Genomic DNA, 16,463 nt, shown 5'->3' on the forward strand with positions numbered 1-16,463 from the left:
ATAGATATTCATTAGCTGATAACTATCATGATTATGATGTAATATAAGTCTGATTGTGCTAGGGAAATGTCCAACAAGAGACTTATGCTGTAAAAATATGCATCATCTACAAACTTTTAATGGTTCTAATTTATTTGACCATTTCAGTGAAATTTAAGTCATTTTATTCAATTATTGATTTTTTTAACTGGCCAATTCTCTAAGCTAAGCAATTAATTAAAAAATGTTTAATAGCAAGGATGATTAGATTTTCAGATATGCCCAAACTAGCAATATTTTTATATTAATGATTATCTAATTTCTGATTAAATTCTGTTCATTCATAACTGCTATAGTACCAAAAGTACTTCTTGCGAGGTGATGGGTGCAGAAAACAGAGCAATAAGAAGTGACTACAATTAGAAATGGCAGTCCTGTTACTCAAAAGAGATTAGAATCTAAATGGAAATTTAAACTGGGATTTACTCTTCTTTGGGGCATGAAAGGTAACTTCAACGATGGCTCCATCATACAGTGATTTGTATATATACATCTGTGCAATTTGGGGGAGCTGGAACTGAAATATACTTTAAAAAGTATCTGGTATATAGCATTTTCTGACCCGGACAGATAGACGTACTTGTAATGAATGCTTGTTAGTTTCTCATTGTTGCTGTAACAAAGTACCACAAATGCAATAGATTACAACAGCATTAATCTATTATATTATAGTTCCGGAGATTCAAAATCCAAAATGGGTTTCACTGGGAGGAAATTAAGGTGTTGACTGGACCAAGCCCCCTCAAGAAGGTCTAATGAAGAATCTGTTTCCTTGCCTTTTCCAGCTTCCATAAACTGGAAGTATTCATTGATTGATGGAATTTACGTCCACCTTCAAAGCCAGCAGTGCACAATCTGCAAATAACTCTCTCTCTCTCTCTCTCTCTCTCTCTCTCTGTCTCTGTCTCCCTCCCTCTCTGTCTCCCTCCTTTCTTTCTCTTTCTTTCCTGTTTCTGTCATTGTTTTTCCTTTCTGACTCTAACTCTCCTGCCTGCCTCTTTCACTTAAGAGAACCTTTGTAAGGACATTGAACCTACCTGGATAATTCAGGTTAATCTCCCATCTCAAGCTCCTTAACTTTATAAATCTGAAAAATCCCTTTTCCCATGTAAGGTAATATATTCATAGGTTCTGGAAATCAGAATATGAACATCTTTGGGGGACCAATATTTTACCTACCTCAATGTCGAATCTTGTCTTCTTCCTGTAACAGGCAACTGGATTTGAAGGATCTCTTTCAGTATCTGGTGTACTAGGAGAATACTAGTTTTCACAAAAGAGTCAGTCAAAAAGCAAGAACTAACCGTTTGTATTATCGCGACAGATCTGCTTTCGTTAATGTAAAAGCACGGTAATCAGATGAATGGATTGATCTGGGGGACAATAATAAGACTACATGCAATAATACAATGCATTTTGAGTAAATAAGATCATAGGGAGGTTAGTTTCAGAAACAGAATCGGAGTCACTGTGTTCATACTTTGGAAGAATGCCACAGACAGTTTTTGTGCCATCATGGCATATACTTCCATTAATTTTATTCCTTTGCCCTTCCTCTTCATGTATTTTTAAGAACTGTGAATTAATGCAGGACTGTGCCGTACACTTGCTCTTTCATTTTATTCTCTATCTACTTCTTGATTTTATAATATTCAAATGAGACTAAGAATATATAAAACTCAAATTGATTACAAATTTGACTTGGCAGCAGCATTCTGAATGTTTAAAAGAGATGAATTTTATTATTAGCTGAGGGATTTGCAAATATTAAGAATTATAGAAAAATTTATTCATGCTAATGGCTCTGAGCCTGTGATATATGTATCAGTATGATATCCTACACACAAATCCAAGCTGGGTTATAGATCATATATTTAGGTTTGACAGGATTTAGTTCATCACTTTCTCAATTTAGTTCTAAATCAATTTTCTGAGAATGAAACAGTTGACTTCTTTATAATCCACCCAGAATAAAATAGCAAGCTTATTGATGTGTCACCTGAAGTGTGCTTGTCTTCTTGAAGATGGTATCTGTTACTGCTTCAGTTTTGCAGGCATCCTTGTGACTTGCCAGCACAGTCTGCCTGGGTCTTTTGTTTGTTTCGTTACACATATAAATCATATAGTGGTGAAGTCTGGGCTTTTAGTGTACCCATCAACCAAATAGTACATATTGTACCCAATAGGAAATTTTTCTTCCCACACTCCTCTCTCATCCTCCCCCCTTTTGAGTCTCGAATGTCCATTCTGCTACTCTGTGTGGCCATGCATAGCCATAGGATAGCTCCCACCCAAGTGAGAACATGCAGTATTTCTTTTCTGTTCCTGATTTACTTCACTTAGGATAATGGCTTCCAGTTCCATTCAAATTGCTGCGAAAACCATTATTTCGTTGTTTTTAATGGCTAAGTATGATTACATGGTATATATCTACCACATTTTCTTTATCCACTCATCTGTTGATGGGCACTTAGGTTGATTCCATACCACTGTGATTGTGAATTGTACTGCAATAAACATACAAGTGAAGGTGTCTTTTTGCTATAATGATTACCTTTCCTTTGGGTAGATACCCAGTAATGGAATTACTGAATCGAATGATAGGTCTACTTTTAGCCCCAGGTTTTCTCTAGAATATTTATGGTTTCAGAACTTACACGTAAGTCTTTAATCCATCTTGAGTTATTTTTTGTATATAGTGAGAGATGGAGATCCAGTTTCATCCCTCTGTATATGGCTATCTGATTTTCCCAGCACAATTTATTGAATAAAGCATCCTTTTCCCAGTGAATGTTTTTTTCTGCTACGCTAAAGATCAGTAGAGTTGGTTATAGGTATATGGCTTTATTTCTGGGTTTTCTGTTCTTTTCCATTGACCTATCTGTCTATTTTTATACCAGTACCATGCTGTTTTGGTTACTATAGCCTTGTAAAGACATGCACGTGTTTTGAAATACAGTATTATCAGGTCGGCCACCTCATGTTCCCTTCTTCTTCCTCCTCACACATCCCTAAAGAAGGGGCTGTCATATCAACCCTAAAAATTTACATCAGGTGTTATCAACACCAAGATAGGAGCAGAGAGGTGCACTGCATTATTGTAGACTGGGCAGGAAGCATCATCTTGTTTTTCAGATGAAGAAATTGATAGTCATTGACTCAGAAGGTTGGGAAACAATATGGCTGTTGGCTCAAAGTAATTTTCTACACTGTGCCCCTACCTGAGTATGCAGTTACTGATGAGGCAAAAAGAGAGAGAGAGAAGAAATGTAATTTCTTTTCTGCGACTAGCCTAAAAGGCCATGAGGCAATGTAATCCAAATCTCTTAATACTCAGGCCACTGATTTCTTGACCAATAATTTCAGGCATTTTTTCATGAAAAATGATAAAAATCAAATATTTGAAAAGTAAATATTACCTGTAAATGTTAGCAAAAACAGGCTGACTTTCCATAAGATTAATAAAAGCATGACATCTTTTATGAATAATACACAAATAAAATTTATATTTTAATGTGGAAAAACTTCAGGGGATCATGTTCAATAAAATCTATATAATATTCATTCACAACAAAGTAAGAACAGTACAGCTGAATAGAAACTGAATTCATCCATGTGGATAGATGATCCACAGGGGAAAATGAAGATATCTTTTCTTCAGCATGTGAAAGACTTTGAGTGATTTGTGGAAATTTATTTTTATCAGAATCTACCGGAGGAGTATACTTTTATACGGATATGGGTTTGGGATGACAGGTGAATTTCAAAGATAATTGACATTTGTTGTGAACATATCAGTGTTGTACAATCACAGTGTTCATAGAATACAATGTCTTATTTCTTCATATTTTGTATATTTTTGATAACATGTTAAATAAAATATTTTTGCAATTTTAATGAAAATACATGAAAATGTTTACCTGAATAAGAAGTCTCTATGGCAAACCAAATACTCAGGGAGAAAGTCAAAATGCAAATGATTTTTTATGTTTTCTGGGCCACAGAAGTTGTTCTCAACTGCTGTTGTGTACATAAACCTTGAAGATGATAATAGAAAAAGTAAACAATTCAATAAGATTGTTCAATGTCGGGGCTGAAAGTGGAGGGAAGAGGGAGAAAGAACACAGAAGGAGGGGAAATGGCTTGGCTGTCTGTTACCTGAGGTTGTTTGAGCCTTGGTTCACAGTGATTAAATCAAACCCACCTGAATAATAAGGTACTCTTTGAAACTACCAGTCCTAAGAGTGAAAGGCAAGAGGTGCATGAATGAGTGATAAATATACTTACACACACACACACACACACACACACACACACACACACACACACACACAGATAGATATCTATACCATGCATTGATTGGCCTCAGAAAGAGTCCTTGAAATGATTTTGGAATCAAAATCACCTAAGAGTGAATAGTAAACCATCAAGAAAAGTGATAACATAGCAAAGACCACTAGATTAAAAAAGAAAAACTGGTTTTGAGACCAGCTCTGGCATATACAAGCTAAATAACCATGGAGAATCACATAACCATGGAAAGTCCTTATGTTCCTTGCACACAAAAAATATTTAGATATATGTTTTCTTATGTCTAAAAGGAGTTGGTTAGAGTAGGTTAGACCAGATGATCTCTTTCCATTTCTAGCAACTGTTATTCTGTGATCATGTAATCAGTCTTTCACTCTGTTTCCAGTTACACGATTTCTACTACCCTGCATTTTTGCCAGGTAGATGGCTTAAATAGGAAAATATCAGGATCATTGAAATGGGTGACTGACAAAGCTGTTTCTAATGATATTATTATTTCTTTCTTATGTAATGCATGCCTCTATGAATAAAGAAAAAATCCACAGTCTATAATTCTCATAGCATATTTTAATTAGATGTATCTTCTTGAGGGTGAGGGCGTGAGGAGAGAAGCAAAGTGCAATTCTGACTTAGATTTGCTAAAGATTTTGTCAAACCATACTCAAAGATGCCACTTATTATTTATGTGATCCTGGGAAAGTTTTCTAACTACCATAAATCTTTGTTTTCTTATATATAAATTTTAGAAAATAATAGCACCTACCTCACAAAGTTGCTAGAGAAGTCAATGAGATAAAGCTCTTACAGCATTTAGCATAAATCCAACACATAGTGCTTGAGGAATGTTAATCATTAACATTACATATCTACCAATAAATAACTATTTCCCATCAGAATAATTGCGGGAGTAGGAGAGAGGACAATTTTTTTTGATGTTTACATAAACATATGCTGCTGTACACACATTTTTTAACTTTGCTTGAAAGTTTGAAGAGAAGAGAGTGACCATGAAACACTGAAAATACGGTGAAATGTTACAGTCAGTTTTACCAGATCAAATATTTTAAATGTCTTCATTGTTTATAAGGTGACGTTATTTTCTTTTCAAAGCCCGATACATATCTGAGCATTCTACTTTCCTTTCAGCAACCGTTGGCCCTAATATACCTGCTAGTGAATTTGCAGAAGACAGTGCTGCTCGGAGCGAGGGTGTATCAGACCTCCACGAGGTGGTCTCCCTGAAGGAGCGGATGGCGCGGTACCAAGCAGCTGTTTCCAGGGGTGGCTGCCGCAGCTTCTCTGCTAACGTAAGCTGCTCTTAATGGTCAAAAGGCAATATGCTCACTGTCTGACTAAACCCCCTCCTTACATTTGAAAAGTAAGGACGCTACTGGACAGGAAGTTCAAGTAGAAAGAGCACAAAAATAGTATGAAACAAATTCAGACCATCTGAAGTTAAGCTTCAGCTGTGCTCCTTATTAGTTACGTGAACTGGAGCTGCTATCTTAACCCTCCTCTGAGCTTCAGTTTCCTTAACTGAAAAATGGGAATAATCATTTACCACACAGTTTCTTGGTGAGGAATCAGAGAGATAATTTGTGTGTAAGCCATAAGGCACTGTATAAATGTGTTATTATTGTCATCATTATCACTTAACCTATAGCTATTCTCCTCAGGAAGGTTGGGAATTAATTTCAAACTTTAATAATCTGGGCTTGCATGCCACCCTCCTTGGTCTCATATGTGGTTCATTTAAATTCACTGGCAGTATGATTTCTTTTGCTTTTCTCATTTCTCTGTATGCACTAAATCCATTAGGGTAGGCTTAATCAACATAAAAATGAGAGAGATTAGCAATGTAGGCACTCTGCTAAACCAATTACGATTATAGGAAACTGCAGGATTCAGTAAGACCACCAATTTTTAGAGCCAAATGCATAATAAAGTCATATTCAAAAGAATTTGCTGGGTTCCTTATTCTGTGGCCTTCAGCGTAATGGAATATAAGAATATTCTTTTATAATTATAATCTCCAAATTAGTCAAGTTGTGAAAGAGAGAGAGAGAGAGAGAGATTAGCCAAAGAGGGTGGTATATTAAAATAGCCACTCTTAACATTCTTCTTTACAAATTATTTAGAGACAAGGCTGCCTGTGCCAAACTCATTAACAATATTGCAATTCTAGATGACATTTGAGTTTTCACATAGTCATTAAAATACATTTTAGACACAGCATAGACTTGGAATGAATGTACAGAAGTGGCATAAGTAGCTAGATCACTTCCAAAACAAGTAGTAGCACTGCAGTGCCTCCTGCCAGTCTTCTTAGATAGCACCCCCTGCTGGATCATTAAGGAACTTTACTACAAATTAGTGTTCTAAATTAGACAAATGATTCTTGAGGAAACAGGTGATTTTGAAAATACCTAGTCAAAGACTGATTATTTAGTAAATAAGCTTTTATTTAAGAAGCCTTTGATATTTTAAGACACTAGGAGAATATATCATAAAACAAATTGGTATCAGGGTATGATTTGTATTTATTTGTATTGTATTGTATTGTATTTATTTGTATTGAAGAGAGGATTTTCCATTGGGTGCACAAGGAAACTAAATTATCCCATAATTTAATACAAAAAATCAAAAAATTTAATTTTAATTAAAATTTTTCTAATTTTAATCTGAAAATAATCTACATATAAGGAATTTGGTAATACTTTTCTTTCACGCCCATTTTACAGACAAGAAAACTGAGGAAAAATGACTAATAGGACATTATAGAATTAGGTAGTAAGGGAGCCACACTGGTCTCTTAACCCTAGAACTCTTTTAACTGGATTTAACTTCCTCCTCTTATACAAGAAAGTATTTTTGGCCTCCAAATACCCTACTATTTGGTTTGGCCTTGACAAATACTGTGAGAAAGAAGAGCCTATGTATTATCTCAGCAGAATCCTGGTAAATATCTAAAGTAAAGCAAAATAATTCCCTTCTGTGGTCAGTTGCATTAAATGCTTGTTCAATTTTAAAATATATAGATATAGATATAGATATAGATCATGGAAACTGCTTGTGACTAAATCTCTATTTACACAATTAGCCCAAATATTTTTTATGTGCAAAATCTGGAAGACTGGAAGTCACAAATCCAGACCCAAACTGAATCCACTATATTTAATCACATTTAGATAGCTAGCAATGGTCCATTTCTCTTTGTCTTAGGCTCAGTGAGACGACATTTGGCCATGCCCATGCAAAAAGCAGTGGTCTGTAGAAGCCCCCAGAAGAGAGGGTAGCAATAACTTTTGTTGCACAATGCATTAAAATGCCAGATTCCGTGCTGTGAAATCTATTCCCTTTATCTTTTTTAACACAATAAATCTGTGAGAAATATATTGCTATGTCCAGTTTATAAGAACATTGAGGTTCAGGAGCTCTAGTCCAAGGTTTTAATAGTTAGGATTGGGATTAAAATCATTATCTGTCCAACTTCCAAAATTGTGTTATTTCTATCATGCCCTCTAACCCAAAGACAGTTCTTTGTAAAGGAAATTGATGACTATTTAATATATTTACCAAGGTTTAAGTGTTAGGCATTCAAATCAACTTATTATTGGCATACTCATTAGATTTCAAATCCTATTTCCAAGCCAAAAAATAAATAAGAAACACAGAATAATAATAAACATAAAAAGGTTCAACACAAAGCAATCTCAGCTATGTAGTCACTTATAATAACATGAATTAGATAGGACATTTAGAACATGGTGCTAAATAGGGCAAAAGTCACAGGAGTGATCCCCATCTGAGCAGGGAAGCATCACTTCAGCGTGGGGGCCACAGACTGCTTCCTGAACAAGTCCTGCCATGTCACATGTAGAAACTTTCATCTCCAAGCTGAGCTGAACAAAGACACCTTATCACCACCACTAAACTATATCTCAGAGCATTTGCCTCACTTGGGTGGGTGAGCAGCAGCAGTGGTGTAATAGTAGCACCAGGGGTGATAGGGGCAGTGTTAGTATTACTATTAAAAATAGTACAGTGCATGTATTTTTGCATGTGTAACATGGTCTGATTCCAAAGCACAATGAGGGATGGCTATATCTGTCTTTTAATCCATGTGGTAGACGAGAGGCAACCTGTCCATTACGGGAACTAATCTTTTGGTGAAAATGCACTTACTGTGGGAGTATCCAATCATTAGCATAATTACTGAAGCTTATCAGATTAATTTGCACATGGTTTAGACATTGTGTATAGTTGCTTGAAACAATAAGGTTCATCTTAACAATGAGTACTCTAATTTCTATAATTTACTTATTATCTACATGTGATCTATCCAGGAAGGCCACTTACGTAAATTAGATGGCAGATGTGGAAAAAAATATTGTGGCCTTAAGTTACTCTTTGCTTTTTTACTCTATCTTAAATTTCAAAAGGTATACTGTGCTTTTTCATGACCTTAACATACATCAAATGGCAGTGATTAGGATTTACATTTAAACTTTGTTGTAGAATTTGATGGGCTATACAGCTAGTACATAGAAGTGTGCAATCCTATCCCTTCTTCCCGTAGAGCCAATATGCATATCCTGAAATATATGATAGTCCATGGAAGTGGGGAAACATTCTGAACTTGATAAAGCAGCCACTTGAGTATTTGCTAGTAATTCAGTTAATCCTGAGTATTAAGTAAGTCTACAATATTCTGGAGTATGAGAAATCCAAACCACAGCACAGTCACTGTATTTTTAGTGTCTGTTTGAAAAACTACATATTTGGGTAAAGATTCCAGGACCCAAGGAGTCCCCAGTCCCTGGCGTGGGAACCTCAGCTCCCAGACCTCCAGTTACTTTCAAGGTCTTAAGGCTTTGAGGGTTATGTCAGGACCAGACCAGACCTCAGGAGACCTGCTCTGGTTCGAAGTGTGGCTGAGTCTCCTCCCAGCTGCAAGCAGACCTAGCAGCTTCCTGGAGGAGGGAAAGCTGGCACCGGGCCCTGTTGGGTTGTGAGTTGTCATTCCATCTGGGCTTGAGTGCCTGCTGGGCTCTGAAGTGTGCTGAATCGCCAAAACCAATGCCCTCAACTACTTCTGTGCTTCCAGAGGGGGCATAGTTCTGATGGGATTCCTTGGGTGCTTTTCAAAGTGCTTCCAGTGATACATATTGAAATCAGTTTTCCCATCTGTAATAAGACAAGGATAGACTAGAACCCTTCTGCCATTAAAGCCCCCCGATTCCGCCATGCCAGTGCTCAGAGCCGAGGCCCAGCATGTGCCTATCCCGCAGTAGAGGAGCTGCTGTTTTTCTGCCTGTTTGAGGCTGGTGTTTAAGACAAGATAGACGTGAATTCAGATTCCAATGCCAACACTTATGCCCTAGCTGTGAGAACTTAACATCTGTCTTACTTCTCCTAACATCAATTTCCTTATTTTAAAATGTGGCTAATAGATGTCCATATCTCACAGAATATGGAGAAGCATTAAATGACAGAATATGTATGGCATACAAAATTGCTTAGCTGTGGCTTAAGTAGCCGATATTATTACTTTTATTAGTATTTTTGCATAGGGAATATGATGAGGCTCTTTATTTTGTTCATCCTTAATAATTTTAGAGTAAGTCAAAATTATTTTAATAATTATTCTTAATAATGTGTTCACCTATACCGATGTTTAGGATTTTAGTGACAACATTATTGAGGGTTAAAATTGAAGGCATTATTTTAATATCCACTAGTCTGTGCATTACTAGAGAACAATCTAATGTTCAAATTGATCTAATAGGTCTAATCTCCAAACATCAAAATTTATCTGAGATAAGATTAATTAACTCAATATTTAGAAGATTCTTCTGATCTTATATCAAAAGACCGATAAATGATAAAACAACATGGAGAGACTATTTTTATTAATGTTTTCAGTAAAGGCCTACTGAAATAATTGTGTATATTATTATTTTTTAATATACTCCCCCTCAATAATTATTAGCTGTTTTTAAAAAATAGCTTTGAGCATCCCATGCTGTGTAGCATAAAGCTGGATTATCTCTTTTCTTAAATCATCCTAGATGATGGAAGAATCACAAATGTGCACAGTGCCCGGTGGTTTGGCCAAGGTGAAGAAACACTTTGAGGATGAAATTACTTCTTCTCGTAATGCATTTGCTCAGCACCAATACCAACAGCAGCACAGATCTGAGCAGGTAATACTATTCTGGGTGATGGATAAGTCATATATGGTTTAAATGCTCTCATTTCCGTGCCAGTGAAGAAATCTTTCTTCTTTGGTAGTATGTTTTGTTTTCATCATTCATTAACAAAAATTGTATTTCTCAAATGTTTTAGAAAATCATCTTTAAAGCATATCAATGTATTGATTTATTTACTTGGAGCATTTTCCACATTTCTAGAGAACCATGCTGGAATGTTCTTCCTCTCATCTTCTAATGTTTCAAAAATAAATGAAAATTAAATAGCCTAAGTTAGTCAATGAGTAAATAGAAATGTTGAGAACAATGTTTATATTAAGCCTCCGCTTCTAGGTTATAATTCATGATAAACTATCTGCTGGTTATTTGCATAGATTAAATTTGAAGCATTATTCAGCTGTTTATTGTGGTGGGGAGTTTTCTATTTTTTTTAAATCATCAAAAATTGAGCAGTAGAACCCAGATGTTACATAAAACCACATAATACAACTTCTAAATGTTATCTTATATAAAAGTTATTTTCCATTTCATTACTTCATTATCATATATCACAAAATAATGTCATGGGATATAATGATTTTCGAATGCGAGAATCTAAGTAATAAAACTCATTTGACTGATCTGTGCACTTTGAAAAATAGAAATTGCGCTGTAAACGGCTATACTTAGGCCCATGTTCTCTATGAGAAAGGAAGTAACTGGAGTGTTTCTGGAAATTTTTAGTGAGAAATAAAAGTGGATATGTTTTATTTTTTAAACTCCCCAGGGCATCTAGAGTCACCTAAAGTTTAAAAAATGAAGCAACTGCATGTTATGTGTGGTAGGGGACAGTGGAGTATATCAGGTAGAATGATTAAAAATCTACTATGTGAAATATTATTTGTTTCCTTTTTCTGGCTCTGTTTGAAAAGTGAAAAATGTGTAATATAGGTAGCTCAATAAATGTGTGGCAAGATTTCTTTCTAATGTTACCTAAAGAAAACTTAATATAAATAAGAAATTAAGAATGGGCATACTTGTGATCTAGTATTATATATAGTTGTTGCAAAATAGGAGTTGTTGAGTGAATCAAGTGTAGATGTGTGTGTGTGTGTGTGTGTGTGTGTTTGCTTGAAATTGATCAACAATACAAAATATTACTATCAGTAATTTAAATAAATTCTACATAGGGGTATCAGTAATGTATTTACAGATCCTTTGTTTTGCAGGGAAGCCGTGTGATAGAGTATGAGATTACAGGCTAAGGCACACGTAGATCTGAGTTCACAAGCCTTCTCTGCCACTTACCAGCTGAGTGACATAGACCCAGAGCCACCTTCATGGATGTGTGACCTGTGCAGTTGCACAGGGTCTCATGCTAGAAGGGAAACTGTCTAATAATTAAATTTGGGGAAATTTTGCAAACCAGATATCATCATGCTAACAGCTTGGAATCAGCCACAGCAAGAATATTTACACTGGGGAAATTGGCAAATGCAACAAGTCAAGGATTCCTTCATTCATTCGTTCCTTCCATCCTTTCTTCTCCCCCACCCCCACCTTCTTTCAAGAACCCACTGTTAAATATGTATGACCTTACCATTGATGTGAGGTCTAAAGTATGGTCCTAGCATAGTGGCCAAGGGCACAGACATTGAAGCCAGATGACTTGGATCCAAATTCCTGTTACTTCACATATTAACTGTGTGACTTTAGACAAGTTCCTTAACTTCTCTGTGCCTCAGTTTCCTCAATTATAGATTCAAGAATATAATAGTATCCACCTCATGGCTTTGTTTAGAGGAATAAATGAATTACTATTTGTAAAGTGCTTAAAACATTGCCCGGCCCATCGTAAGCACTACACAAGTATTTGTTTAAAAAAAAAAAAAAGTATGACCTTAATCAGATTTATTTTTCTTAAACTCTCAGCCACACTTTTTCCGAGTTGGTTGCATTCTCAGACAGGTTTACCCCAGATAGTAGTAAAAGGGATGCAGAGAAAGAGTGAGAATCCTTTTCCAGAAGTCTCAGGAAAAAGCCTTACAGCATCTAATTGGCTCTGAATGGAGCACACACCCTCCTTGTGGAACTAACTACTACAGCCAGAGGATGCTGCCTGGCGTAGACTTCTGCATCTTGTTTACCTACATAGATGTTCTCGGCCTATTTCTATCAATGGAGAATATATGCTGGGTAAAAATAAAACCAAACAAATATATATCCTCTATAAGCTGCTTGCAAATGTAGTTTATTATTACAAGATATAGTTCCTACTCTGTGAATATGAAATACTGATGCGTGTGAAAGTAATAAAAACCATGCACTAGAAGTCAATATTTGTATGACTCTGGAACTGTAGTGACCTCTCTAAACTTTAGTTTCATTATTTACCTTTAGACATGTTAATAATAACCAATAACTCTACGAGGAATGAATAAACCTAAGCCATAATGCAATGCAATATAATTACAATACAAAGGGAACACAGGTAAGAATAAACTGGTAAACCCCATCTATTAAATACCCACTGCATGCAGAAGTGTATGGGAAAAGGAAAGAAAAAGTCATTTGTACCTTAAAAAATAAATGACTTTAATTTATAATCCTTACTAGAAATTTGAAATAAGTGTCAAATTTGGTTATAAAGGGGGAAATGTAGGAAAATTATGTCTTAAAACATTTAAAGCTATCTAAATGCATTCTAAAAAGTCATTTCTTTTATCAGCAGGGATTATGGACAAGATGTTTGCTAATAAAAACAGGTAGTTAATTCTGTCTTTACCTAAGTTGTTATCAATTCTGATACTGATTTTGATTTCTTTGCTGTTGAAAGTACTTGGGATTTATATCTCTGCTAAGTCTGCCCTTGGCCAAAAAATATTTATTTTGTTGACATATAGTAATTAATATTAATTTGGAAATCAAGTTTAATTAGAGTTAAAAGAAAGAATATTTTGTATTTCTGATAATATTTAATGTCACAATTAGTTATCATTTCAAAAGCTGAAATAATTAAGTCCAATCTGCCTCTTTGCTTTCTAATGTATTAAACTCAGACGTTTCAGGGTAATTAGCTGACTATTTGGTAAAAGTTTGTTCAGGAGATCAGTAATTGGCCTAAACAAGTTTTCAAAATTAAGCTATCTATGAGATTAAAGATTATTTAAAGATTCCTGTTTGCTAATATATCAGACTGTTTTGTATCTACTGAAAAGTGGTTTCTGAAATAGAAAAAATGGAATACAAGATATAAGAACATTCATTTAAAATTAGGGTGATGTTCCATTCATATATTCTAGACTTGCCATGCTTTAAGGTTCTGCCTGTCTAACAGCAGTGTCACTGCTAGCCTTCAGAGTATCCTTATGAAAATTAGAAAAAGGAGCCACTCTGGGTCCCCGAGGGAGAGAGGTGGGGTGGGTTCAGCTTCTTCAAAGAATAGGTTAAGAAATCCATTAAGTTGTCCTAGTAGTTAGTTCTAAACATTTTCGACATCACTCATTTGGATTCTGCTTTTCAAAACAAACATTACTATTTCGACTAGATTTGAATGAAACACAACCCTCTTTAGGGGATTATAAGCCACTCAGCATATCTCCTGCTGATATTTAGGTGAGAAATATGGTAGCAGCATTGGTTTTTATTTTGTTTTAGGATTGAGTTCTCAGCATTCTATGCCACTGAAAATTAGTAGGTCATTAATGCTAGGATGAAAAAAAAAAAAAGAAAACTACTTGAGAGAGATGTCTTTTTATCCACTCACTACAACAGACTCCATTTGGGAAGAACATTTTGAATAATCCATCCTATGGACCTTAAAAGGGTGTCTTGAAATATGCTGGAGAAGATTTAGAATAAATGTATTATTGGTGTGAAACTACCATGGCCTCTCTGCCAAGTTCATTTTCACCTGCTCATTCTTTGGTTTCTGTTTCGTTTTGTTTAGGACTTTCTTCCTATTTTTCTTCTTTCTCTTGTTTCTCCTTATTTTGCATACCATCAACATCGCCCATTTTACAAATACAATTCAACTACTATTTAGTGTGTTGACAGAGTTGTGCATTGTCACCACAATCTAATTTTAAAACATCTCCATACCCCTAGAAAGAAAACTTGTACCCGTTAGCGTTAGGAATTTCTTTCTTTGTGCCATATTCTCACACTCAAGGTCTGACTTTCATCTTTTTATGTGAATTTCTCCATTTCTTTCCCCCATATTTATACAGTACTGAGGAGCGCTTTGCGTATTAACTGTGAAGCCCTGTAAGCCTCTTCTTTTCTGGAGTTGATTATTTTTTTTTCTTCTTAAGTGGCGTAAGTAGGAAAGAGCAGATGGAGCTCCAAAAATTTTGGAAGTAATCAGGACAATCCAGTGCTTAGGTAATTGCTGTCATGTGAAATCGCTGCGTTGAATCCATGTCAGGAGGAGAAAACATTCCTGACCTTCGCCCTGCTGCCAACTCTGATGCACTGGGTGACGATATGTGTCTTTCCCCATACATCTGCTGTGGCAAAATCCGAATGTAAACATTAGTGCTCTGTAAGATTATGTGAATTTAGAACGATCCCTGGATAATTTTAGGTGGATAGAAAGCATTTTTGACAGCTTGTGACAGATATAATCTGACATCTGTGTGTTTTAGATTCTTTAAAGGTGACCTATAATTATTTTCTAGCAAACTAAATATATTTTTAACAGCTAAATATCCACATTGCAAAGCATTTGTCATAGAAGTGCATTAAACCAGCTTTTCACTTCCTGCTACAAACATAATCTCTCAACGTCACAGATTGCTAGTAACAGCCCCAACCTAACCTAGATCTCTATCAACACAAAAGGTTGTAACCAAGAATGTGTCTCGTAGTGTCTTTTAATTATGTGCACTATTTTTAAATAACTGTTATAACTTCAAGTAATGCTACTCAAAATGAGGCAGTCTGGAGTGCTGGTTCCAGAGTCAGACAGGTGGGGTTACAATTCCCTGAGTCAGCCACTTGTCTGTGCCCACTTTGTGCGATAACGAATGCCTGTGACTGGGTAATTTACAACGAACAGAAATTTATTGGCTCACAGTTCTGGAGGCTGGGAAGTCCAATATGAAGGTGCCAGCATCTGGTGAGAGCCTTCCTGCTGCATTATAACTTGGCAGAAGGTTGAAGGGCAAGAGAGCAAAGAAGAAGGGAGGAACCCACTCCTCCAACAATAATGGCATTTAGTTTATTCGTGAGCATGGAGCCCTCATGACCTAAGTACCTCTTAAAAGTCCCACCTCCCAGTGATAAAAATGGCAACTAAATTTCAACATGAGTTATGGAGGGGACAAACATTCAAACCACAGCACCGCTCAACTTCTTCTATAAAATGAGGATAATGTAACAGGTCGTGTTAAGAAAAAAATGATATGGTCTGTGTAAAACTCTTAGTACATCTCCTGGCATATATTAATTGCTCAATAAACCCTGGCTATTATCATCAGTACTATCGAAACTAAAGCCAAGACAGGACATAATCGAATGGTAATTATTTTCAAAATAGAATATGATTCATAAACACTTCGTGTATATGTAAAAAGACAAAGAAGGACTATATTGTTCTGTGCCTCATACCTTAGCTTTCTTTTCAGTTTTTTAACCCTGGGAAACAACAATTTCTTAGGAGCTCTGCAGGCAATTAAATGTTAGTTTAACATGATCATACCTGTAGGAGTATATGCTTTGTGCATATATTGTTCTGAAGTAGTCAGTAACTCCAGTGCATATATTAAAAATTATAATAGCAGCTCTTCTTTTGAGGAAAAAATGCTTAATTCCAGTTGTAAGAAATGACAAGAAGAGCTGGACCTATCAGAAGGCCAAGGAGAGAAATATACACAAAACCTACTCATTACAGGTACATTAGATCCCCTAAATGCCACTGTG

The 16,463-nt window shown here is 35.7% G+C and overlaps 1 protein-coding gene across 1 annotated transcript in view; it reads left to right on the plus strand.

The window, feature by feature from the left end:
- XIRP2 (xin actin binding repeat containing 2) overlaps window positions 1-16,463 on the plus strand; it is a 369,301-nt gene that overhangs the window by 303,046 nt on the left and 49,792 nt on the right. Inside the window, exons 3-4 of the mRNA XM_012650674.1 lie at window positions 5,497-5,657; window positions 10,422-10,556. Coding sequence (XP_012506128.1) covers window positions 5,497-5,657; window positions 10,422-10,556 — 296 coding nt within the window. The remainder of the gene's footprint in view (window positions 1-5,496; window positions 5,658-10,421; window positions 10,557-16,463) is intronic.

Source organism: Propithecus coquereli, unplaced genomic scaffold, assembly GCF_000956105.1.
Source record: "Propithecus coquereli isolate 6110/MARCELLA unplaced genomic scaffold, Pcoq_1.0 Scaffold34, whole genome shotgun sequence".
Taxonomy (NCBI): Eukaryota; Metazoa; Chordata; class Mammalia; order Primates; family Indriidae; genus Propithecus; species Propithecus coquereli.